The following is a 23,332-nucleotide window of genomic DNA, read 5'->3' as shown; positions in this document are numbered from 1 at the left end:
AGGGCCGCTAGTCCTGGCACAGGTGCCGGCCCTGTTGGAAAAGGTGTCTGCTGCACCCATCCACGTCACCTGGTACCCGATCTCGGGCATCACCCGGATGAGCAAGTGCACCAGGGACCCTGGCTCTGGAGCGGGTGGCAGTGCCGAGCAATTGCACTCTTGTCGGGCAGGGCCCTGGCGGCCAACAGTGACCTTCAGTAAGAGCCGGCCAGGGAGGTGAAGTGCAAACAGCCGCATCCGGACCTGGACCTGGAGGCTGTACCTGGCCGGCTTCTAGGTAACCACCTGCCTGTTACCCTATTATTAACAAGGGTCCGAGGGCTGCAGGGCACAGAGCTGAGCACCTGGGCTCCGGGCTCTCCGTGAGTGGTCTGCCCATCCCACAGCCACCAGCCCGCAGCCCAGGGCCTAAATCCAGGGCCCTGGCAGTGTGGTAAGGTGTGGGGGCTGTAAGCAGCAGGCTCAGTTTCCCTATCTGTAAAATGGGATCATGAGCTCGCCTCCCTCAGGGAGTTGTTAAAGACAGGGTTTAAGAAGGGTCAAGTCTAGCATTCTAGGAGGCAGAGGCAGGAGGATCACGAGTGTGAGCCCAGCTTGGTCACTTAGTTACCTGCCTCAAAATAAAAAATTAACAAAGGCCTGGAGATGTAGCTTAGTGTGAAGGCCTAGGGTTCAATCCCCAGCACCAAAAAAAACCCAAAAAACAAATGGGAAGCACTCAACACCTCCAACCCCTGACTGCTCTGCTGTCATGTGGAGGCCAGGAAGAGGGCGGGGAGGTGGTGGACCTGGTACTGGCTGTCAGCTCTGTTCTGCAGGGCAGGCAGGGGGTCTCCACGCAGCGTGGTGGTGGGGTGTGCAGACTCAGTGGGCACGGACTTGGTGGGGGCAGAGCGGGCTGTTTCAGGAGGCCTCCTGGGCCTTCCATAGGAGAGGGTAACACTGTCCTGGGTGGCTCCTGCCAGTCTGCTGTGCATGCCACCTGGTGACCTCTGCCTGCCCTAGAAAGTACGTTCCAGCCCCCTGCTTCTCCCCTGTGCCCACCAGGGGTCCCCAAAACCCAGCCTCAAATGCCCACTCTATTGCAGGGGCTCTGTTTTGCTTTTTTGCTTGAGACTGGGTCTCACTATGTAGGTCAGGTTGGTCTTGAACTTGTGGTGATCCTCCTGCCTCAGCCTCCCACGTGCCGAGATAACAGGCATGTGCCGCCAAGCTCAGCTCTGGAGGAGCTCTTGAAGTGCTGAGAAACACCACTTAACTTTTGGAGTGAGGGCTTGTGAGAGTGGTCACCATGCCAGGCCTCCCTGACCTTGGAGACAGTTTAAGCAAATTTTCTATCTACTCTGACAATCTCCTCAGCACAGTTTCTTGCTATTTGTCCTTGGGGAAGTGAGTAGAAAGCTCAGGGCACCTTAGGAGGACACAGTTCCCTTCTGGCAGCCCCGACTGCTGAGGACAGGCGCTGTGTGGTGGTCCCGTGGTCCCTGAGGCACGGACATCGTGCCCATGGACACTGCCATCTCAGTGTCCCACAGTGCTCATGTGATGAAACAGCTCTTCCTTGGAATTTAAAAAATTACTTAAAAACTTGAAACATATCCTTGCTCTCTGGTCAGAGAGAACTAGACAGGTTTGGCTCAGAAGCTGCTGTGTCCTCCCCCCTGTGGACGGCTGGGGTCCCCTGCATTCCATCCTGCCAGATTTATCGCTAATATGTGGCCTGAGGGACAGGACCGGGAGTCACACACAGCCACTACCATTCCTGCATCCCTACAGACATTACTAATCCATCACTGTCCTCCGCCACCGGGGCTGGCATGGCCTCTCATACATAGCACCCAGCTCTGTCAGCTGCACCAGACTCGCCAGGCCCAGGAAAGACCTGTTTCCCATCACTGCCTCCAGCACGGTGGCAGGCAGCAAGCCCTAACAAACAATAAGTCCTGTGAGGCCAGGCATGGTGGTGCACGCCTGTCATCCCAGCATCTGCGAGGCTGAAGCAGGAGGATCACAAATTCTGGGTAATTTAGCAACTTACAGAGACCCTGTTTCTAGATACAAAAAAGACAAGGTGGGTGTAGCTCAGTGTGAAGGCCCTGTGCTCAACCTCCAGTACCCAAAACAGACGCCCTGGGGGATTCGTTTCGCAGTAAACCCAAAGCTGAAGTTTGGGGCACGCTAGAATTGGAGTTCTGGGGAGAGGCGGCTGGGGAGCACAGGGCAAGCGAGACCAGCATAGGTGGGCCTCCTGCTTCCCGGCACTGCGCCAGCCCGAGGGGTCCAGACTAGCTGGGTGGTGCTCAGGATGTCAGAGGGGACGCATAGGAGACACAGCCTGCACCCGCCTGTGCAACAGTGTCCTGTGTGCCCCAACCTGAGCCACTGCCCCACCATGCAGGAAAGCAGCCAGCTCTACCTCGTCCCCCGCCAGCCAGCTGTGTGGCTGTGGGTGAGCGGCCGAGCCTGCTGAGCCTCGGTTTCCCCATCCTCAATGGGATGCTAACATTAGCCTTGAGTGCTGTGCTAGACCGGACTTGGGTGTGTGCAGGGACACAGGGACGCTGTGGTGACAGCTGCTTGCATGAGGCCAGGTGCAGAGCACCCCTGACTCACGGAATGCTAGGAACTGACCTGCGGGGAGAGGCAGTGGCATGGGGCTCCTGGAGCAGGCAGGAAAGGCTGCAGAGCTGCCTGGCTCATGGCAGGACTAGGCCTTTATGCAGGCGGCTGACTCCACAGCACTTCCTCTTCCCCATTCCACTAAACTCGCCCCTACAGTGGGAGGCGCCTTCTGCACCCCCAAATAGGTCATCCCTCTGCCTGCATCTTTCCTCTTCTTCTTGGAAAACTCCTCCTCATTCTGCAAAATCCAGTCTCATGTCACCTCCTCGCAGGGCCTCCCGAGCTCTCCCGAGTAAGAACTGTGACCATCACACCTCCTGTTGGTTCATTTCCTATTAGTTGATCTGTTAGGTGGCCCCGAACCTGGCACGGCGTGTGGCGTGCTGGAGGTGACTTTCTAGGTCAGTAACTGCTTTTGGGGGCCAGGTGCACTAGGAGGGGCAGCCACTTCTCTCAGGAATGGTCTCTGGCTCTGTGGTTTCGGCCAGACTCACCAGTATGGCCCCTCCACACTGCATGTGCGGCAGGAGGCGGCCGTCAGCCTGTCCCTTTAACAATCATTCACGCATCACTCACTGAGAAAGTACTGAGCCAGGCACTGGATGGAATGAAGGATGAGCAATCAAAGCCGGAGCTGGTAAGAACAGAAGCAGCAGGTAAAAGGCCCAGGACAGTCCTGTGGAGGTGTGAAGGCTTCAGACTCTACATTTAGGTCTGCAGTATCGTGTTGATGCTGCCTGGTATGTTGCCAAACGGCCAAGAGATATCAGTCCAAGCTCAACACCCCAAGACGCCCCAAAATATGGCTGGAAATATAGTTTAACTACATTTCCCAGATTCCTTTTCAATTGGGGAGGTCATGTGACTCTACTCTGGCCAATAGAAATGGGCAGCAGTACCAACGCCACTTCCTGGTACATGCCTTAACCCCATCCAACCCTTCTGTGTTCTCTCCTTGCCCTCTGAAGAACGGGTAGGATTATAGCTTCCAAGGACCTGTAGGGTGCTCTGTGTCTCCAATCCCAGCTCAGTTCTACCCCAGGCAAGCAGCAAGATGTGTGAGAGGCAGGCATGGGGGCCTCCAGCATGGCTCCCCACAGTCTCCAGAACCCTCCAGGAAACCACTTGCTTACCAATGATGCCAAGGGAGCAGAGAGTCAGCTGCTTCCCCAGCCTGTCCATGCTCTTTTGTAAAGGTGTTTTAGGTGTCTGCAAAGGGGAGAACGGGGGCTGGTCAGACTTTGGTGCTGGCTGTGGGTGGACTCGCTTTGCAGGCCACAGCTTGTTCCTCGGTGTCAGCGACACAGACATACATGTGCACGAGGTCGCTGACCACACCCTGAGGTCTGTGTGTGCCGCTGTCTGAAAGTTACAGCCTGACGAGCAGCCTGTAATGTTCTGATGTAAAGATACATTGAAAATGTACGCTTGTGAGCCACATCTGGCTCCTTCCCACGGCCTGAGTGGGGTGGTATCGCCAGAGGCTCAGGCCCTCCCCTCCCCCCGCGCACCCCACAGCCCACTGCCATTCACCTCTTCCGTCTGCATCATCTTGAACACCTCTCCGAACTGAGACCTCTCCCCGGTTCCAATCACGACCCCCTGTGTCAGGAGAGAGGGGGCGGCGTGAAGCCTGAGCTCCCGGAGCCCATGGTGCTTGTGCCGGGAGCCCCAGGCTTACCTGGCCCTTCCCGCACTGCACCAGGGTCCCCATGAAGGCGATGTTGCTCAGGGCGCTGAGATCCCCGCCGCCCGCCATGGGGCTGTCTGTTTTGCTGCATGGCTCCACTTCTCCCGTGAAACTGGATTCATCCACTAGGAGGTCCGTGGCCTGCATGGGACAGGGACACCGTGGGATCTCCCATCTCCTCCTGAGTCAGTTTTAGAAGCCCAGACTGACATCCAGAGCCTTAACGGGCACCGTACAGCGAAGGTTGAACTCAATACCAGGGTCGGAGTTGGAGCCTTGGACGCCTCTGGGGTCGGAAAGGACTGGAATGGGTTCCCTCTTGGGAAACGTAAACATCTCACACGTTCTTCTAGTGCTATTTGACACACCTCTCAGAGCATCTGTGCTGCACCTGCCCCAGACCCCTGCCCACCCTAGGGGTCCTGTGCAGGCCCTGGGGCTCCCTAAAATCCTGCGCATGACTGAGTGCTCTGGCTGGGAGGTGGCATGAGTGTCCCCCCAGCTGAGCCCGTGCTGGCCTTTAGTCCTCACCGTGAGAGGTTAAGAGGTTTAATCTGATCATGGCACCGGAGGTTGGGTCTTTGGGAAGGGACTGGGATTAGATCCAGTTGTGAAGGTGGAGCCCTAGGGTGGAACCTTGGGGGCTTTCAAAGCAGACAGACCAGAAAGACACACTGTTCCCTGTCTGCCGGTGGGAGGTGCCCTGTGCCACCTCAGGACTCCACCAGCAAGTCCTCACCACACATGGGCCCTCACCTGGCACTGCCAGAACCATGAACTCATAAGCCTTTTCTCTTTGCCAGTTACCCAGTCTCTGCTATTATGTTACCCAGAGGAAAGCCCATGGCTGCTCTGTGACACTAAGCAGCTTGTGAAGGGACAGGAGGCAGGTGGGGCGGTGCTGAGGGTGGCTCTGGGCAGGGCCTGAAGGCTCAGCTGGGGCCACTTCCTGCTCAGGCCCCCAGGAGGCTCCTGGCCCGCACAGCTCTCACCCACGCAGTCCTGACAACTCCAGTTCAACCCTTCTTCTTTCTCTGGAAGCGGGAAGGAAAAAAAAAAGCATTGTGCCCAGCCCTCCTGGCAGCTCCAGGGCAGCCTGTGACCCCGGTTTTCCACCTCATGATAACTGGGGTGAGATGTTCCTGGCTCCGCTCTCTAGGAGTTTATGGGGTGGCTTAGTTCAAGAGCTTCGCAGACCTGCCGCAGGGAGGGGCACAGTGAAGCTCCAGGTCTTACAGTACAATCGCTGATAAAGGCTTCCCCTTGGGAACCAACAAAGCTGTCAACTGTCCAGAGGGATTGCAAAATACCCATGGGGCCGCCCACCAGCTGGTGGTGTCCAGTCATCAACACAACGGTGTGATTTAACTGAGCCTGAGCAGGGCAGGGAGAAAACCAGGGAGGTGAAGAAAGGGTTTGTTTGGGGTTTAGGAGGGCGTTTCCTGGGCTGCCACTCAGACCTGCAGTGCTGCAGGCAAGGGCCAACAGGACCATCCTCGCCCTCACCCAGGAAGTGGAGACCAACACCAGCCTTTCAGAGAGGCGAATCCCTTCTTAAGCCACACACTGGGAGATGCAGGCCAGCACCCACTCACAGGTTCCCTGGCTCCTGATATGCCTGCCATAAGTAAGCCCTCCCATTTTAGAGATGGAGGAAGTGAGGCCCACAGAGGTTAAGCAACTTGCTTGAGGTCACACGACTTTGAGTTATAGACCCACTGCTCAAACCCAAGCTCATGCTTGGTCCCAGGGTGCCAACCGCTAAGTCCCCCAGCCTCTCTTTGCCTCATACCAGCAGCTGCAGCCGACAGGAGCCCTCCTTATTGGATGCCTGCGGCTGCACACCTTCCCCTGTCTGGAGGGTCCTGCTGTGTGAGGCAGCGGAGTGACAAAGAGACCAGGGCTCAGCCTAGTAGCCTGGCCACTCCATCAAATGCACACGCCACAGATGGGTCAGACACCGAGCCCCTCGCCTGGCCCTCCTCGGCCAGTCTCCAGAGTGGCCGTGCGTGCACAGTGGGACGGCCCACTGGCCGAGCAGGTCACAAACGCCAGAAATGCAGGTCCCGGGAGCTGGCTCAGACCTTTGTCCTTCTGCATCCTCTGCAGGGACCAGTGGTCCCAGGGCCCCCAGTGGCACACCTGAGAGGAACAGGCTGGTGCCTGAACTTATCCTGTCACTGGGCGATGCATTCTCACATGTGGACGCAAGTGGACAGATTCCTCCCAGCTTGTCCATGCAGGAGAACCCACGGGCCTGGGCACTACCCTGCCAGGCTGGGACACTAAAACTCTTGGGGCCGGAGGAGCAGCTTGTCCCTGGCTGGGTGTAGTCCCACACTGTAGTCCGCTGTGGAGGCCTCTGCTGCCTCCGGGGCTCCTGGATCCGGTTCCCTCTCTGCTGTCACTGCCCCTGGTGCTGGCTGCCTGTCTTGTCCCCAGCACCCCCAGGGTCCTTTGCTACTGCAGTCCGCCGCACACTGGAAAGTCGCATGGCAGATCTGTTAGGCCTGTACAGCACCCCCGTCCTTGGGGGCCACACGCCAAATCCCCGGCAGTTTCCAATACCACAGATACCAAACCCTACAGAGGCCGTGTTTCACCTGAGCGCCACACCTGGAGGAAGTTTAACTGACACCCTCGGCACCATGAGAGGCTGGCAACGTGACCAGTGATAAAACAGACCACTTGCGACCTCGCAGGGTGGAAAGAGTGCTGGGACTGCTATTTTGGGACTGTGGTGACTGTGGACATCAGAAATCGTGGAAAATGAAGCCATGGAAGTGGGGAGCCACTGGGTCCGCACTGGGAACACGTGGCCTGTGGATGGGTCTCACCGCCTCCTGGTGGGCTTGTGCATGGACATGTGTGCACTCGTGCATGGCTCACCTGTGTGAGTCGGATGTCTGCGGGGATCCGGTCTCCAGCAGAGAGGCACACGATGTCTCCGGGAACCAGGTCCCTCGCGAGCAGGTGTCGCAGCTCCCCGTCTCTCATGCTACGTGGGTGGAGAGGGCAGAGGGACCGTGGTGAGGCCGAGCCTATGGGCTTGGACGTGGGGCGCCTCCGCAGAAAGGCATTTATTTCCCTTACAGCCTCATTCTTCAAACTCATGCAACCTAAATGTGTCTTCTGGGAGTCTGGGGAACGAGGCAACGGCCTCTGTTCGTGCCTGTGGCAGGCCCCTGCTGTGTAGAGGTGTCGCAGGGCCAGCTCCATGGCTGGGAGGCCCGCAGGCTCTGCTCTCGGGGAGCCCATGGCTTAACCTGGAGGCTCAGGGGACCCTGGGGGCTGGGACCACCCGCACGGGCTGAGAGACGCGCCACAGTGCTCTGGCTCTGGCTCTGTCCGGGCCCCACAGAGGGGCACCTCGCCCCTCCCTCTGAAGACAACAGAGCCTTCCCCACCACCTGGGATCCAGGCCTCAGGCTCCACAGCCCTTCCTGCTGACAGGGTCCCTGCAGACTTGGTGGGTGAAGGAGACATTTCCTTCTTCCTTGTTCACGGAATCTGATCCTGCTTGGGCGTCTATTCTTCTTCCTCAGCCAGGTGCCCCAGGGGGTGGTTGGTCACACGTGGCTTGGATCATGGAAGAGGTCCCAAATCCTGCCTGGGACTGGCATGGGCACTGGCAGGTCAACCCATCCTGGCTTAGGAGGCTTGAGGCAATGCTGGCTGGGCACTCATGAGTGAGGGTTCCTTACTCTACATGCACAGGTGTGCACACACACACATACATGCACACATGTATGTACATACCCACACAGTCTCTTCTCTACGACTTCTTGTGTTTGGCTGTGATGCCTGGAGCTATGGCAGCCACCGTGGGACACCAAGAGGAGCCAGGCAGACAGCCAAGCAGAGCAGCAGGAGGAGGCAGAGGAAAGGGTGCCACAGGAAGGAACCAACCCAGACCCCCCTCACAGCTCTCACACTTTCCTCACGGTTTGCACAACTGAGTTTTTGGACCCCAGTGGCACCTGATGGCAAGACACCTGTGGTTCCTCCCGCTCCTCCAATGGCTTCTATGAACCAGGCCTTGACTTAAACATCAACTCCTCCTCCCTCAGTGGGTCAGGGCAGGCTGAGAGCAGGCTGTGTAGACGCCTCCCCATCCCGTCCTGGTCACTGCCGTCCCCCTGTGCTTGTTGGTCCCGTGTGTGAGTGGCTGTGGGCTCCGATAGGTCTGCTGTGCTCATTAGCTGCCCCCATCCAAGGCAGAGCCTCCCCCCGCCGGGGCACACAGTAGGTGCCCCTTAAGTGTTGCCATGCAAGAAGGCCATGCATGGTAGTGCGCCCCCTGCTGGCGAGAGGGTCTGGGGGGTCTCAGTGCAGGGGCTCCACCTGGCTGCAGCCCCTGCCGACCTCGAAAATCAAATGTGTTCAGAAGTGGCCTCTGGGGACATCAATAACGCAGACTGTGCACCTGAGAGGCCAAGGCGTGGTGTTTAAACTGAAGACTGGCCCATCAGGTCACACACATCATTTGTGCCTCCCTCCGGTCCTCGGTTCATGTCCAGGGCCGATTGCCCACAGCCTCGATCATTGCCCGTCAGTCAAGCCCGGTTTCCACGGCCCTGGTGGCCCTTCAGGAAATCCCCCACCCTTCCCATCAGCCCCTCTCCGCCTCTGGCCTGGCCTGTTGCCTTCTCTGCTGTTTCCGTCTGTGACTCTTTCTCCCTTGGACACAAACACAATGCGCTCCTGGGCCCGGGCGCATATTTCGATTCAGATTCACCTTTGTGTTGTTTTTGTTTCTGCGGTGCTGGGGAAGGACCCCAGGGCCTTGTGCATGCTAGGCCGGAGCCCCCCACTGCGGACGGCTGGCCCATTGTGAACTAGAATTAAATGGAGAGCCCAGTTCCTCCGCGTCCACACCTGGCTGTGACCTCTCGCCGCAGGGGTACATCACAGACACTTCTGGACGTTTCTGTGGCACCACATGCACTGTTGGGCACTCTGTCTTTCCTTTTCCTCCTTTTACACATTTTCAGTAAGAGCTGTGTGACAGCAAAGGGCACAGCAGCCACGTCAGGCCAGCAGGAGGCCACCGTGCTGGGCCTGTTCACATTGCCACTCCTGAGCCACCCCGGAGACCCAGCGAACCCTCAGGCCAGCCCCCCTGGAGCAAGTGTACATAGTTGTGCCTCTCGTTTCTTCCCAAAGCTGTGCCCTCCATCCACGCCTCTGTGCTGGGTACCTGAGAGATCCATGAGAGAACAGAGAGGCTGAGCTGCCTGTCCCAGGACACACAGCAACTAGTGACAGCACAGGGGCACCGCATTTGTCAAGCACCTGCCTGGGCATCGGCCCCGACTCACCAGGTGCACTCCGGGGGGACCAGCTTGGTCAGCTCCTCCAGAGACTTCTCCGAGCGGTACTCCTGGGGGAGGCACAGCACACATGCTGGTTGGGGGACCCGTGAACCCGTCACATCCAGCTCACCCCGACAGGCCCTCTGTAAGTACACACCTGGATGAAGGCGACAGTGACCACGATGAGCACGGCCTGGAGGGAGACCGGGGGTGGGGGGAAGAGGTGAGGCCAGTGGCCGGGCCGGAGCAGTGTGTGCCGGGCAGCTGGACAGTGACATTCTGCTCACCCTGTCTGCCTTTCCTTTTGCAAAGTAAGTGCACTGTGTGAAGGTGAGAAACCACACTTCCCAAGCAAGCAGAGAAATCGCACCGAATTCCACCACCCAGAGCTCACACTCTGGGGAGCCCTTTGGATTTCTCTGAAACGGCATCGTGTCGGGGAAGCCTCTTTTTCAAGGAGAACATCACACCGCACCTGCAGATGCGAATCTGACCCTGGCCTTTTAGACGGCAGCAGCCACATCTGCTGTGTGGCCGGCTGCCTCTGAGTTTTGAAAGTGAAACTTAAAGAAGTGGGAAAGACAGCCGTAGAGAGGGCTGCCGGACCAGGGAGCGAAGGCCTGGGGCTGCAGGTCCACTTCCGGGACGGATCAGAGGCAGGGTGGTCCCCAGGGAAGGGAGGAGTGGGTGTCTGGGGCGATGCCCGTGTTTGGAACCCGGCAGAGGCAGTGCGCACCCAGTATTGTGCGTGTACAAGATTCCACCAGGTTGCTCACTTTCAAATGGTTGCTATTTTATGTGAATTTCACAGAACTACATTTTTTCAAAAAGGTGCACAGCAGCTCTCTCTGGACAATGGACATACGCCGGCCGCTCTCGTCACAGAAACATGCAGGACCTGGGACCGGCACCCCCATCTGGGGCAGGGGAGGCACCTGCTGCGACTTCCTGCCGGGCGAGAGACGCTGAGAGACACTGACCATCGGAGCCCCGCAAACACCGTGCTGCCGGGTGGGCGCATGCGCAGTGTGCCTCTTTCTGCTTTCCCTCTGCCGCCGATTCCCTTTTCCCCGCCGGCGCCCCTGCCCTGCTCACCGTGGTGATGCTGACCGCGTCCTCGTACTGCTTGGTGAGCACACTCACCGCGGCTGAGCCCAGCAGCAGCAGGATCAGGGGGTTCTTGAACTGAAAGACACAGGTGGGCACTCCGTCCCGAGACCACCCTGGGTGTCCCCCCCAAAGCAGCATGACCCGCGTCTTCACGCAGGGTGGGCTTTCAGGCCACCGGTGCATGACCAGGGTGTGGAAGGACGCCAACACCCCACCGCCAGTGACCAGCCCTGGCCCTGAGCTCTTGGTCTCTTTCGCCGCATGTCCACGATGCTCTATGACTGTCCTCTCTCACCACACCACGTCAAAATCCCACGCACCGCAATCAGCCCAGCTTGCACACTGACCTGTGTGCAAGGATTCCCCACTAGAGAGAAACTGCTCCCAAAACCTCCCAGAAAGCACTAATTGTTTTATGTATCTGTCCCTTGATTGATACAGGTATTTCATGGCTGCTCATGTTACAGAGAATTAAAAGGAAGCGCAGACACATAGAAACAGAATCAGAGAGAATAGAGCAAAGATCAGGACCAGGGAAGAGTTCAAGTACCAACAACCAAGTCACGCTTTTCAGCTGGTCTATGCATTGGGCTCTGAGCTTCCCAGCAGCCAAGGCACAAAGGGAAATGCTAACATCCTTATGATCTGTGCTGCTCATGAGAAGAGCTTCACCCCCACACCAGTGTGATGCACAAAGGACTTCACTCCACCCCACCCCAGGACTTCCATGTCCCAGCTCTGTGGCACGAGAGACAAGGCAGCAGCCCTGAGTTTACCACAGCAACTATTTTGACACTGCAACACCGAGCAGAGCAAAGGCATCTGACTTTCTCACCATGATGTTTTTGTGGCTCTATCAAACCGTCTCTCTGGACTAGATGACCTGCCCAAGGACAAGGACTGTATCTGCCTGGGGTCCTCAGTCCTCTCGGGACCAGATCTGCATCTGACTGTATGGTGTGGTGGGCAGGGGCTCAGGATTGCAGTGTTACTGCTCTGCTGAGCCGCCGCAGGCCACCCCCAGCCTCTCCTGGCTGTTGGGACACGCGGCAGTGAGCCCGGGGCCAGCAGAGTCCCACTCAGTGATCGGTAGCCTCAGGAAGGCCAATGTGTTAGAGAAGGCCCTCAGGAAACACTGGCAGAAGGAGGGAGGGAGCCGCTGAACTCACAGCAAACGGCCCTCGGTCAGAGCTGGAGAGGAAGGTTCCAGTCCCCCCTGGCACACGGCACTGAAGCCTTGGGTGGGGATGGCTGGGCAAGACAGCGGGTGAGCCTCTCGCCGCAACCTGGGCCCTGCTAAAAGTGCCCAAGGCAGGCTCAGCCAAGGAAGCCACAGCCTCCTCCACAAGGACCCCGTCTTCAGTGCGCAGATGAAACCCTGTGGACCTTCAGAAGCCAGTTAAGGGCCAGAGCACTGGGTGGGCTTTGTTCACACCCTGAGCCCAAGAAAGCAGCCCGAAAGAGCGCTGTGGGGAACACGGACTGCTGATGCAGGTGCTGCTGCTGATTTTTGCTGGGCGAGTGAGCGCCCTCGGCTTGAAAAGCTGACTGGCTCCAGGGTCTGTGCTGCTGCAGCCGGGTTCTAAACCTCCACCTTGCGCTCTTAGCCGCTCTGTACATTCCCACGCGGGGCAGAGCTGGCAGAGGGAGCAAGGCCAGCCTCAGTCAGCTCTTGACGTGGGCTGAGCACCTCCTTCCTAGGTGAAACTCACGACAGTGGGTATTTACCATTCTCATTTTCTAGTCAGAAAAACTGAGGCCCAGCAGAGTGTGACCATGTCCTCAGTGTCTCCAAGCCTGCGACTGAGCCTTGGCTCGGGCACTCTGATTCTAATCCACGCCTCCCTCCATTCTGCCCTGTGAACAGCCGGCCACGGAACCACAGCGCCTGGCACACACAGGAAGGGGCACGAGTGCAGACAGGACTTCTGCGCTCAGCAGCTCCTGGGCCTCCTGCAGGGACCTCTGCAGGTACAGCCCCGAACAGACAGGGAGGAGATGAGGAACAGGTCTGTGGCTCACAAGAAGCCCAAGATTTCATCCCTGGCATGTGACTTTGGGCTCAGGTTGCCAGGAAAAATACAGACAGGACGTGCGGCTAAGTTTGAATTTTAGTTTGACAAGGACTGCTTTTTTTTTTTTTTTAAAACGTCTGCTGCAGTAGTTGAAAATGCTTGCACTTAAAAATTACCCCTTGCTTATTGACCTGAAATTCTGATTTCACAGGGGACCCTATCTGTATTCACTGTTACCCCACACACCCTGGGACAGTGTTTCCGTGTTTCTCATCTTTGCTCTCCCCGATCACCCGAGGATGAGGAGGACGGTTCGGTAAGCGAAGGCTACTTATTTTCTCACTGTCTACAAGGTCACCAGCATCCCTCGTGGTGGCTGCCTGGCGCCTCCTCCTGCTCCTCAGAGCAGCCTGGAGGAGGAAGGAGACTTCTTATCTTGTAGCACACCCGCCCCAACCCTGGGCGGGACCCGTCCAAAGACACTCTCAATCAATACTGGAAGAGTCAGTGGCTGCCCTGCCCTTCCTGGCTAAACCTCATTAAGCGGAGGAGGGTAGCGGCAGTCCCACCTGATCCAGGTACTTCTTCCACACAGGTTCCGTGTTGCCAGCGACAAACTCGTTCCAGCCGTGAACCAGCCTGCGCTGTGTCACTGCGAACTCGGACAGGCCACTGTCCAGGTCCACCTGGAAGGAGACAGCACAGCACCTGCTCACCGACGGACGCAGCAGGGATGGAGGGGCCCAAGGCGGCCCCCACCCTACAGCCATGGCTGCAGAGATGGACTAGGAAACTGGTCTTGTCCCCAGAGGACCCCAGAGGATGGGCGGAAAGAGGATACAACCATACGGCCCCATTCTTTTTCCGTAAGGCCACACAGACACCTAACAGTCACAGCATTGTTTAGCCCTGCACACAAGCTCCAGCAAATGGAAGTAGAGTATGGAATCTCAGAAGTCCAAATGCACACCTTCGTCTTAATTCAAAACAAAACAAAACTCGGGAATGTAAATGGTGCAGCTACTGGAATTGGTAAGCAGTCAGCACAAGAAAACCGTTGGGCAGTTCCTTTAAAACTAGGCACCAAATTACAAGGTGAGCCTGGCGTGGTGGTGCATGCCTAGAATCCCAGCACTTGGGAGGCTGAGGCAGGAGGATCACAGTGAATTTAAGGCCAGCCTGAACTACATTGTGAGACCCTATCTTAAAAAACCAAAAAAGGAAAAAAGGAAAAAAGTTGCCAGGAAACCAGCCATTCCATTGCTGGGATCACATGCCCAAAAGGACCGGAAGCAGGTCTCATAGAGACACTTGCACACCCGCTCACTACAGCCAAAGCTGGAAGCAACCCGAGTCCGCTGACGGGTGAAGGGATGAACACTGGTACACAGGCACCGGGAGATACCAGCCAGCTGGCAGGGCACTGCGGTGCATGCTGGGCCTCTCAGCCCAGCTCCTGGGGAGGCTAGGATGGAGGGGCTGTAAGTTAGAGGTCCTCTCTCCAGGGAAAAAGTAAAAAGGGCTAGGGACGTAGCTCGGAGGTAGAGCACCCCTGGGCACGATCCCCACTCCCCGACAGTGGGTGGTAACCCCACTATCACCAAAAAAGCAAAAAAAAAGGAAATTCAGAACCTGCTATACCCTGAGGATGGGTGTGAGCGAACTGAGGCAAAGCAGTCCTAGGAGAAAAGCTGCAGGGCTCGTTTCTGTGAGGGGCACAGAACAGTGAGCTTCGAAGGGACAGGAAGCAAACGGTGGGGCCGGAGGGGTGCAGGGAGGGCCATGGGGAGCACTGAGAGAGAACCGAGTTTCACCTCTGCGGGATGGGAACGCAGTTCGGGAGACGGACAGGGTGACGGTGCACAGCGGGGCGGAGTTCTTCACACTACTAAAACGCACGCTCGGAGAGGGTCAGGATGCTAACACATGTGCGTTTACCATCATCTGAACTGTCTTAAAACGGAGAAAAGGCCTGCCCTTTAGAGCCCAGAGCGGCTGTGCTGGACACTGCTGGACATTGCTCCAAGCCCCACACAGCCACTTCACCAAATGGAGCCAGAGCCAGAGGCAGTGATAACGTAGGTTTCTTTGACACAGGTCAATGAGAAAGCTGTCTCCGGTGGTGGAGGCGACAGAGAAAGCTGAACAGATTCGTACATTCTTTTGAATAAGGAGCAAAAACCCAGCTACTTTGGAGGAAAAACTCCAGGCAGGCGGTAAAACCTCCCTCCCCTCTGCCAAGTATGGATCCACAGGGCTCGAGACCGCCATGGACGCCCAGGAGCAGGCGGCCTCAGGCACCCTCTGCTGGGCTCCTGGACCCTGGCGCCCATGCCCGACCATCGCTAGACTTTATTAACATCCCCAGAGCGCCGTGGCTGGAGTGTGTATGTCACTGTGCTTGCCAAGTTTTCTAAACAAGAAAACGAGAGACAGAAAGCAAGCTCAGTCCTGCAGCCCCGGAGGGTGCTTCCTGGGACAGGGCAGCTTTTCTGTCTCCACTGACTGGACTGCAAACTTCCCTGAGACACCGGGAGAAGAATCCGGTTTTAATGACTGGCAGTGCTGTGGGTTGTGAAAGCTGACGGTGAGGGCCGCAGGGCAGCGGGGCTGTGCCTGTCGCCCCTGGATCTCCCCACAGAGGGGCTGTGTGGGCTGCATGCGGGTACCTGGATCTCAGGAGGGCCCCGGGGGCTGCTCGGGGACAAAGCCACTAAGGAGATGGATGCCCATCCACATCAGGACTGGTTAGCACTGTTAACCGGCTAAACCAGTGTAGTTTTCAGGGCCTTGTGCTGCCTGCTCTTAAGCTAGAAACTCGGCTCCTTTGGCATCGGGGCAAATTCAGTTCTTACAGAAAGGGCCTTCGCCAGGTCCTCTTTGTGGCATTTGCACGCTTCCTTGGGTGGCAGAGCAGAGACCGTCTTCTCCTTCTCGATGGCCTTCAGCTGGTGCTGCCCGTCGATCTGCAGGAAGAGCAGGATGCAGGTGTAAAGTGCCGGGCGCACAGCCCCAAGTGCCACGCACTGACCCACGAAGGGACGCCCCCCACGGTCACCCCGCTGTCACCACAGTCTGTTTGCTAGGGAGTTGGAGAAATGGTGACGTGCATGTTTCTCCCTCCACACCCGACCTCCCTGTTCAGGGCTGGTACTGAGAGTCCCACCCGGTGCTACGTGTGTGATGCTGGCTCAGTTCCTGGGGCTTGGAATCCACTGCGGAGTAGATCACGACTCATTTATCCACTCGACTGTTGACCGGCACTCGGGCTGTGCCCACTCAGCAATTACTCATGTGGCTGGGGTTTTTTCTGTTTGTCTTTGAGACAGGGTCTTGCTATGTAGTTCAGGCTGGCCTTGAGCTCACAATGATTCTCCTGCCCCACACTCCTGAGTGCTGGGATTACAAGCATGAACTACCACATCCGACCTGATGTGGCTGTTTTTAAAGTAAACTTCTTTAATAAAAACTGGACCTTGCAACACTGATCCGGCAGAATGACAAGCGACTCATTTAGAACCCTGAACTTCCCTGGCTGTAGGTCAAGTATCCATGAAATTTTAGACAGTGCCTCCTACTGATCATAGGGGGTACTACAGCCCAGTTATACGAGGCATTTTAAATAACACAAGGAAAGGGACATGGGAAGGAGCCGAGCTCTGAGAGACTCAGGACCTGCACAGAGAGCCACAGGTGGCAAGAAAGTCACATGAAGCACCTCGGAGGCTCTGACAATGGGGGAACTTCAGTGCCAGGACATGTGGGGCATTCCTTACACTCTTCCTAGTATTCTGATACCCAGTACTCGATAACCATCTTTTCCTTTCCCAGCAGGTTACAAGGAAGTGGGAAGGAGGAAAGCAAAAGACACCAACTAACTTCTTCCTTAAGTTAAAATAAAGATCATAACTTCCTCTCCTCCTCCTCACTGGTCACTTCTTCCGCCAAGTTGGGGGCAATTCTACATAATTTTGGGGAAAAATTATTTCACAATTAGATTATGATTAAGCCTAGTTCTCCTGCCTGCAGTCCAGCTCTGGCATGTTGGGACCTAACTGCCTTTTTGCCTCCAGTCTCAGCTAAAACCTCGATGGTCTCATGATGCTGTGACACTCCAGGGCAGGACCGCATCAGCTGAAGACATCCTGGTTCCTTGAGAACCCAGTGGTAGTAAGAGAAAGGATTCACCCGGGGAGGGACAAATTCCTTATCACCTTAATCCTTCCACCTACTGTTGTAAGAATGCTCTCCTTACAGCCTTCCTCAAGACAAAAACCTCATAGCACTGGGGACGTAGCTCAGTGGTTCAGCCGCCTGCCTCACAAGTGCAAGGTCCCAAGTTTGATCCCCGGTACCCAAACAAAATAAACCATAAGAACCTCATGACTTAAGATCCTCATCAGCATAAGATCTGCATGACGTAGGATTGAGCCCTGAGTCACCCGATTACGCCCTCCATTTACCATGTGCACCACAATAAATACTGGCCGAGTCCTTGTCTTTGCCCACTCTGAGGCACTGACTGCCCGGCCCCCCATGTACTCTGAAGTTACACAGATCTCTGTTGTCTTCTTTGTCTTTAGTCCTTGCCGTCCCCCCTTTCTAAGCAGTCAAAGAATCGATGCCCTCCGATACCCATCCCAGCCCCAGCTATCACCCAAATGCCAGGTTTGAGGAGCTGCTGAGCCCATGCGCTTCCTGGGGCAGCTTCTTGCTGTGTCCAAGACCTAGGAGCACACAGGACAGCACGGTCTGCTCGCTGGCTCTTCCATCCGCCCCGAGTTTCCCCTGAGTCAACACTGCATTCTTTGTGAGTTCACTTTAACAACAAATTGTGTATCACACAATGAGTACCCCCAAGACCTAGTCCCCTGGGCCCGGCGCAGGTCCTCGCTCCGCTGTGCCCGCAGCAGCCTGGGTCCCAGAGCCCAGCCCCACCCTTCTCTGCCTCGCCGTTTCTTTCTGGCCACGATCACACTGGACTCACTTTTATGCAGCACCCAAGGGACTCTCCACACCCGCACGTCCCTGTGCCTGGAATCACTCGCACAGGTTCAACCGTTCTTGGGACAGAGCCACCTCCCCGTGACGTGGCGACAGTGATCTCACCTCACGCCGCTTGCCCTGTGCAGCTGCTCCCCGGCCCAGCAACTGATGGCTGGGTTTGTTCCCTAGGACTTAATGATGTTGTGAATGTCACATGCTCTGTGATCTTTTGTGTCTTTGCACCTCCTTGGTGACCCCAAAGTACAGTTCATCTGCAACAAGCAGACTCAGCACGCAAGTCAGGGCTGGCGGTGGGGCGCGGGGCCTCCTGAACCCCGAGAAAGCAGGTAGTGACACAGGGACTCCTTGGAGAAGCTTCCCCAAGCAAAAGCAGGCTGTTTTACCTCCCAGAAGCTTCCAAGAGGGCAGATGGGGCCCTGATGACAGAGGAGTTGCTGCACTTGGCCAGTGCTCTCCTCTACAGCCTGCCCAGGGCCTCGCTCTGTCACCCCGCACACAGGCAGGAAGGGACTCCGGGACTCTGTGCTGTTACGGGGCTTATGCTGACCTGCATTTCTCCAACACAATTCCTAAATCCCACCACGTGCCTCAGTTTCCCCCTCTGGATGGGGGACAATAATAGCAAGGACTCTGCAGGGCTGCTGTGGGATACAGGAGGTCAACGAACAGGAAGCCCCAAGCACAGGAGGACCGGGGGGGACACATGTGAGGGTCCTCATTTTGGGTGCCCAGAGAACACGGGGGTCAGGGGCCTGAACAGACTGTCAGGATTAGCAACCAAGAACACGCAGCACCCAGGGCCCGGGAACGCCAGATTAGCAGCCTGTAAACTCAGTGTCCATGGGCAACAGATGAGGGACAGGCCGAGCACACAACGGGATTAGTCCTCAGCCATCTGCAGCACAGCTGGCACTGACACCAGGTACGAGCAAGGGCCACTTACACCAGGTGGTGAGGCCCCATCTCCTTTCCAAGATTTCTAGGACAGTCTTTCCCTGGGCAGAGATCTGTGGATTGTCCTGTTTGCCTCCATCCAGTGGTTCTGAGTACAGTCCTTAGAGTAGCATTGCACAGAGCTTACAAGAAATGCAGGGTTGGGCTGGGGATTTAGCTCAGTGGTTCTGTTGCCTGCCTCGCAAGCACGAGGACCCGAGTTCGATCCCCGGTACCAAAAAAAAGAAGAAAAAGAAAGAAATGCAGAGTCTCAGGCCCTGTCCTGGCCCAGGTAGGTTGGGGGTCTGAGGGGGGTAGCCTGTGGCTTACAGATTTCCAGGTGATTCGATGTGTTCCAACGCTGTCACTGTGCTCTTGACAAAGCCTCCAGGCTGACCAAGGAGTGGGGACCAGCTGCAGGGCATGGACGACCCTGCAGAGAAGCCATGTGCACCGGGTTGAGCTAAGGATGCCTGGCTTGAGAGGCACTCGGGCCAGTCTGGTGTGTCTTTCCAGTGCCACCATCTTGGAGGACAGGATCGGCCATGACCAACGGACCATGCACCGAAGGGAAGTGGCTGTGGATCCACACAGGGAGGGACTCCCGCACCCTGGAGGAGGCGTGCGTGGTGTGAGGTCTCGGCGTACAGCGCCCCCGAGTCCTGCTGGCTGGAAGTTGGGCAAGGAAGGAGGTAGCCCCGAAGAAGGGCTGGATGGGTAGGGACCGGCAACAGCACAGCCCTGGCTCACCAGGCTGGCGACGCAACAGCTGTGACGCAGGACACTCTTGACGTCCACCTCCCGCCTACACTGCACAGAGTACCCGAGGCCGATGGCATCAGAGGTAGGTGCAGTTTGTATCCCTGCTTTGCACATGAGGAAAGGACTAAACTGGCTGAGTCTTCACCAGCACATTTCATCCCCTGCTCTATGAAACATGAGAACACGTCCTGTGGGTTTTGTGCTGTGGGAAGTGGAGAAGTGGATGGAGAACGCTGCCCTCCTGGGCCTTCCCTGGGCAGCAGGAGCGGGTGGTGGAGGGGGAGGCTGTGCACCTGCTCTGAAGGGGCCTGGGGCACAGCCAGGCCATCTTGAGTTGGGAGGCGACCCTGGAGCGCCGGGAGGGGCAGACAAGGTTATCACAGGTCCTCGGAGAGGAAAGAGGACAAGTGCTGTGGGTCACAGCTTTGAACACGGAGGAGGGGCCACAGCCGCACAATGCAGGTTTCCTTGGGTGGAACATGAGCCTCCAGGAGCCAGCCAGCCTGCTCACTCGTGTGCGTGTGCGTGTGCGTGCACGTGTGCGCGCATGCACACTTGGTACTAGGAATTGAGCCCAGGGTATTCACACAGAGCCATACCCACCAGTTATAGTTGTCCTGTCTGGACGTGAACTAGCAATCCTCCTGCCTCAGCCTCCCAGAGTGCTGGGATTATAGGCCTGTGACACCTGGCCTTGTCTGCCTGGTGAGACCCATGTGGGACTTCTGTCCTCCAGAAACACCTGGTAACTCATGGGGCCATCATCACAGCGGCAGGACACTGGTTCCCCAGCCCTACCCCCGAGAGAACCCCGCTTTCTGCACCCTGGGCTCCCAGTGCCTCCCTATCCTCTGCCTCCCATTCCCCCGTGCATCTGCACCCGACAGGTACCACGAGCTCCTGGAGGCGGGGACTGGAGTTGGCCACTTCCCGGGGTGCTGAAATGGAGGCTCAGGTGCCGGGAGCCCTGCGGGGCAGCGGGTGGGCAGAGGGGCGGCAGCCACACACCAGGAGGAGGTGCAGGAGAAGCCACTGTGAAGCAGGCGCTGTGTCCCACAGCGGGGACGGAGCAAATTCCGGGCCGGGCCCGGCCCTCCCCTCACCAGTGAGCCTGTGGGTCCTCTCCCCTCTCCTCTCCTCCCCATGCCCGCGTGCCAAGGACAAAGCCTGTGGCATGGAGAGCAGATGCAGTCCCTGGCCATACCAAGAAGTCACGCAAGTGAGTTACTGAAAGCAACCATTAGGAGTACTGTGGAAAAAAGGAACCACAGGAGTACTTAAAAAACCAGTTCAGATAACGAAAAGGGGCTGGATCATCTTGTGCACTGCAGAGCCAGAGATGAAACCTCCCCCGGGAAGCTGCCTGCAGCTCCCAACCCTGACAGAGCAGGATTTTCCAAACCAGCGGAGCTCTGAGCTATGGAAAACAACATCGGCACGTTTTTCTAACGGGCTGTTTGAAGGATGTGAGCTGAGCACTCATGGCGAGGAACAGCGACGGCCTCTGTGTGTGTTCGGACCACACCAGGGCGCCATCCTCCACACAGCCGGGAGGGGCCAGGAAGTCTATGCCCCGTGACGCTGGGGACAGAGGCAGGGGTCATCTGGATCTGGGGGGATGAATCAGGCAGACCGCTGGAGGGGCTCCCTGCGGCCCGCTCACCGAGGAACGGCTCCTCTGTGACACTTCCTGCAGGCTAAATGTCAGCTGCTGTAAACGGGCTGTGAGGAGTCACACCCCACAGCGCGAAATACGACAGGCCTCTAAAGTACAGTCGTGAGAGTTTCTCACTTCCTGTATGGAAACTGAACGTCACTGGGGTAACCCCACACAGCCATCTGTGCAAGCTTACGTGTGGGCCTGGGTGAAAATTTACCTGTGCATATGCCTGAGTCACCACCGGCCAGAACCAGTGAAAAACCTGGAGCTCCCACAGCTCCCTGTGCCCCCTCTCCGATGCCTTTCCTGCTCGCTTCCTTCTTCCCTTTTATTGAGGCAGGGTCTTACTGTGTATTCTAGGCCAGCCTCAAACTTGCAGCAATCCTCCTGCCTCAGCCTCCTGTGTGCTGGGGTTACCGGCATGTGCCACCACGCTGGCGACTTCCCTCTTGGAGAGGGACTGAAATCAGGACTTCTAGCAGCGTGGATTCCAGCTGCCGTATCAGAAGCCCACCTCAGTGGAGCTGCACGGAGTTTCCCTTGTGCCTGGGCTCTCTTGCTCTGAATCAGCCGTGTCTCCAAAACCCACGCCCTTTGTTCCCGGGCAGTATTCTGGGCACTGTCACAGGCGGGCCCCGTGCCCACTCCAGGTGTGCGTGCGCTTGGCATGGAGGTGGGGTCAGGTGGGTCAGACTGGAGCACGGGGCGGGCAGGGGTGCAGTTGTAGAGGCCACAGCTGGGACCAGGAGCAGGGACTTCAGAGGAGCCGCCAGACAGGGATCGAGTGGCAGCTGCCCTTTGGAGAGATAAGCGGGGAAGAGCCAGCAAATGGTTACTCAAAGGAGAGTGGCTGCATCCTGGGACAGGAACCCACTCCACCTGGGGACCTCGGCCCCTCTTACTGACCCATGAGCAACTGCAGACAGTGCTCAGAGCCTCCACACAAGAGCTGCCTCCCCCCTCTCCCTGTCTCCTCCTTGGAGCCAGTGGTTTCTGTCTTGTAACAAACTTTCATTCTATTTCCCCTTTAGAACCAGCCCACGTCTGATTTCCAGCTCAGGTGGGGCTAAAGACCTCCACTCGCTCTTGGTGACACTGCCCTGGTGGGGCCCCGGGTGACTGACGGAGCCACTGACGAGAGGCAGAGGAGCAGGAGGTGGTACAGGGCGCTGTGACTCAAGGGCAGAGAACCAGAGCCGTCTCTGCTGCCAGCCGCACCCAAGGAAACAAGGGCAGCCGGGAAGGAGGGGTGGGGCTGCCCAAGAGCCAGATGCTTAGGGGCACAAGGAGCCCTGCAGGAGGGGTCAGTGCTGCAAGGCCAGGAAGAGCAGTTGGTGATTCACCTCTGCAGAGCTTAACCCTGAGAGAGAACAGGAGCAAGAGCCTTGCAGGAAAAAACAGGATGCCTACCCTGGGGTGCTTCAGCCTTAGAAAAAGAAGAGACTCCTAAATGCAGCAAAGGAGCATGGCCTGCTCGAAGTTGATTCTGGCTCCCCACATCCCTGCCACAGAGGTCCTTGACTTTTCTGAGTCTCAATTTCCTCTTCTGTAAAATGGGCACAATGACACCATGCAGGTGAGGAAGGGTTTCTTAGATTCCAGCCTCAGGGTGAGAGGGGTTTCACAGGTCTGTTCCAGCCCCTGAGATCATACTAGGCTGTGTGTGTGCACGCATGTCTGTGCATGTGTGTGTGCGCCTGTGTTGGCGGTGCAGAGAACACCCCTCCGGACAGTGAGAGCCACAGAGTGTGTCTTGCTGCTTGGAGCAACAGATCTTGATTTCTAATCTGATGCACCCGGCATGGGCTCCTGGCTGGTCAGGGAAGGTGAGACACAAACCGGGGGCCCCCTGTTACTCAGACAGTGCAGCGCTTCAAAGATGCTGGGGAACATCAGGAGGGCACAAAGCTGCCCCAAGGACACCCCTGGGGCCAGATCTGGGACGGCAGAGCAGGCTCAGTGGAGACAGATGGCCACATGCCGTAACACCTCCAATCACCCGCAGCCCGTGGGGTCACAGTAACCGCAGGGGAGGAGGAAGCAGCTCCTCTAGAGGACACAGATCCTCAGATCGCTCAGATCGCTCAGCAATCGCTTTGGGCTAGGATCAAGTGTAGGGCCGGGAATTTAGCTCAGTGGTTCTGCCAACTGCCTCGCAAGCGCAAGGGCCCAAGCTCAATCCCTGGAACCAAAAAAAAAAAAAAAAAAAAAAAAAAGA

At 57.1% G+C, this 23,332-nt stretch overlaps 1 protein-coding gene across 2 annotated transcripts in view; it reads right to left on the bottom strand.

The window, feature by feature from the left end:
• Atp2c2 (ATPase secretory pathway Ca2+ transporting 2) overlaps positions 1-23,332 on the bottom strand; it is a 49,367-nt gene that overhangs the window by 17,050 nt on the left and 8,985 nt on the right. For both annotated transcript variants that reach the window (XM_033757896.1, XM_033757897.1), the window contains exons 2-10: positions 15,608-15,718; positions 13,322-13,438; positions 10,723-10,812; positions 9,785-9,820; positions 9,634-9,695; positions 7,202-7,310; positions 4,304-4,453; positions 4,156-4,224; positions 3,756-3,831 (exon numbers count right to left, since the gene is read on the bottom strand). In XM_033757896.1, the coding sequence (XP_033613787.1) occupies positions 3,756-3,831; positions 4,156-4,224; positions 4,304-4,453; positions 7,202-7,310; positions 9,634-9,695; positions 9,785-9,820; positions 10,723-10,812; positions 13,322-13,438; positions 15,608-15,718 (820 nt within the window). The remainder of the gene's footprint in view (positions 1-3,755; positions 3,832-4,155; positions 4,225-4,303; positions 4,454-7,201; positions 7,311-9,633; positions 9,696-9,784; positions 9,821-10,722; positions 10,813-13,321; positions 13,439-15,607; positions 15,719-23,332) is intronic.

The sequence above is a fragment of the Fukomys damarensis genome, unplaced genomic scaffold, assembly GCF_012274545.1.
Source record: "Fukomys damarensis isolate Sample0158 unplaced genomic scaffold, DMR_v1.0_HiC HiC_scaffold_32, whole genome shotgun sequence".
Taxonomy (NCBI): domain Eukaryota; kingdom Metazoa; phylum Chordata; class Mammalia; order Rodentia; family Bathyergidae; genus Fukomys; species Fukomys damarensis.
This window is presented reverse-complemented; position numbering and strand designations above follow the sequence as displayed.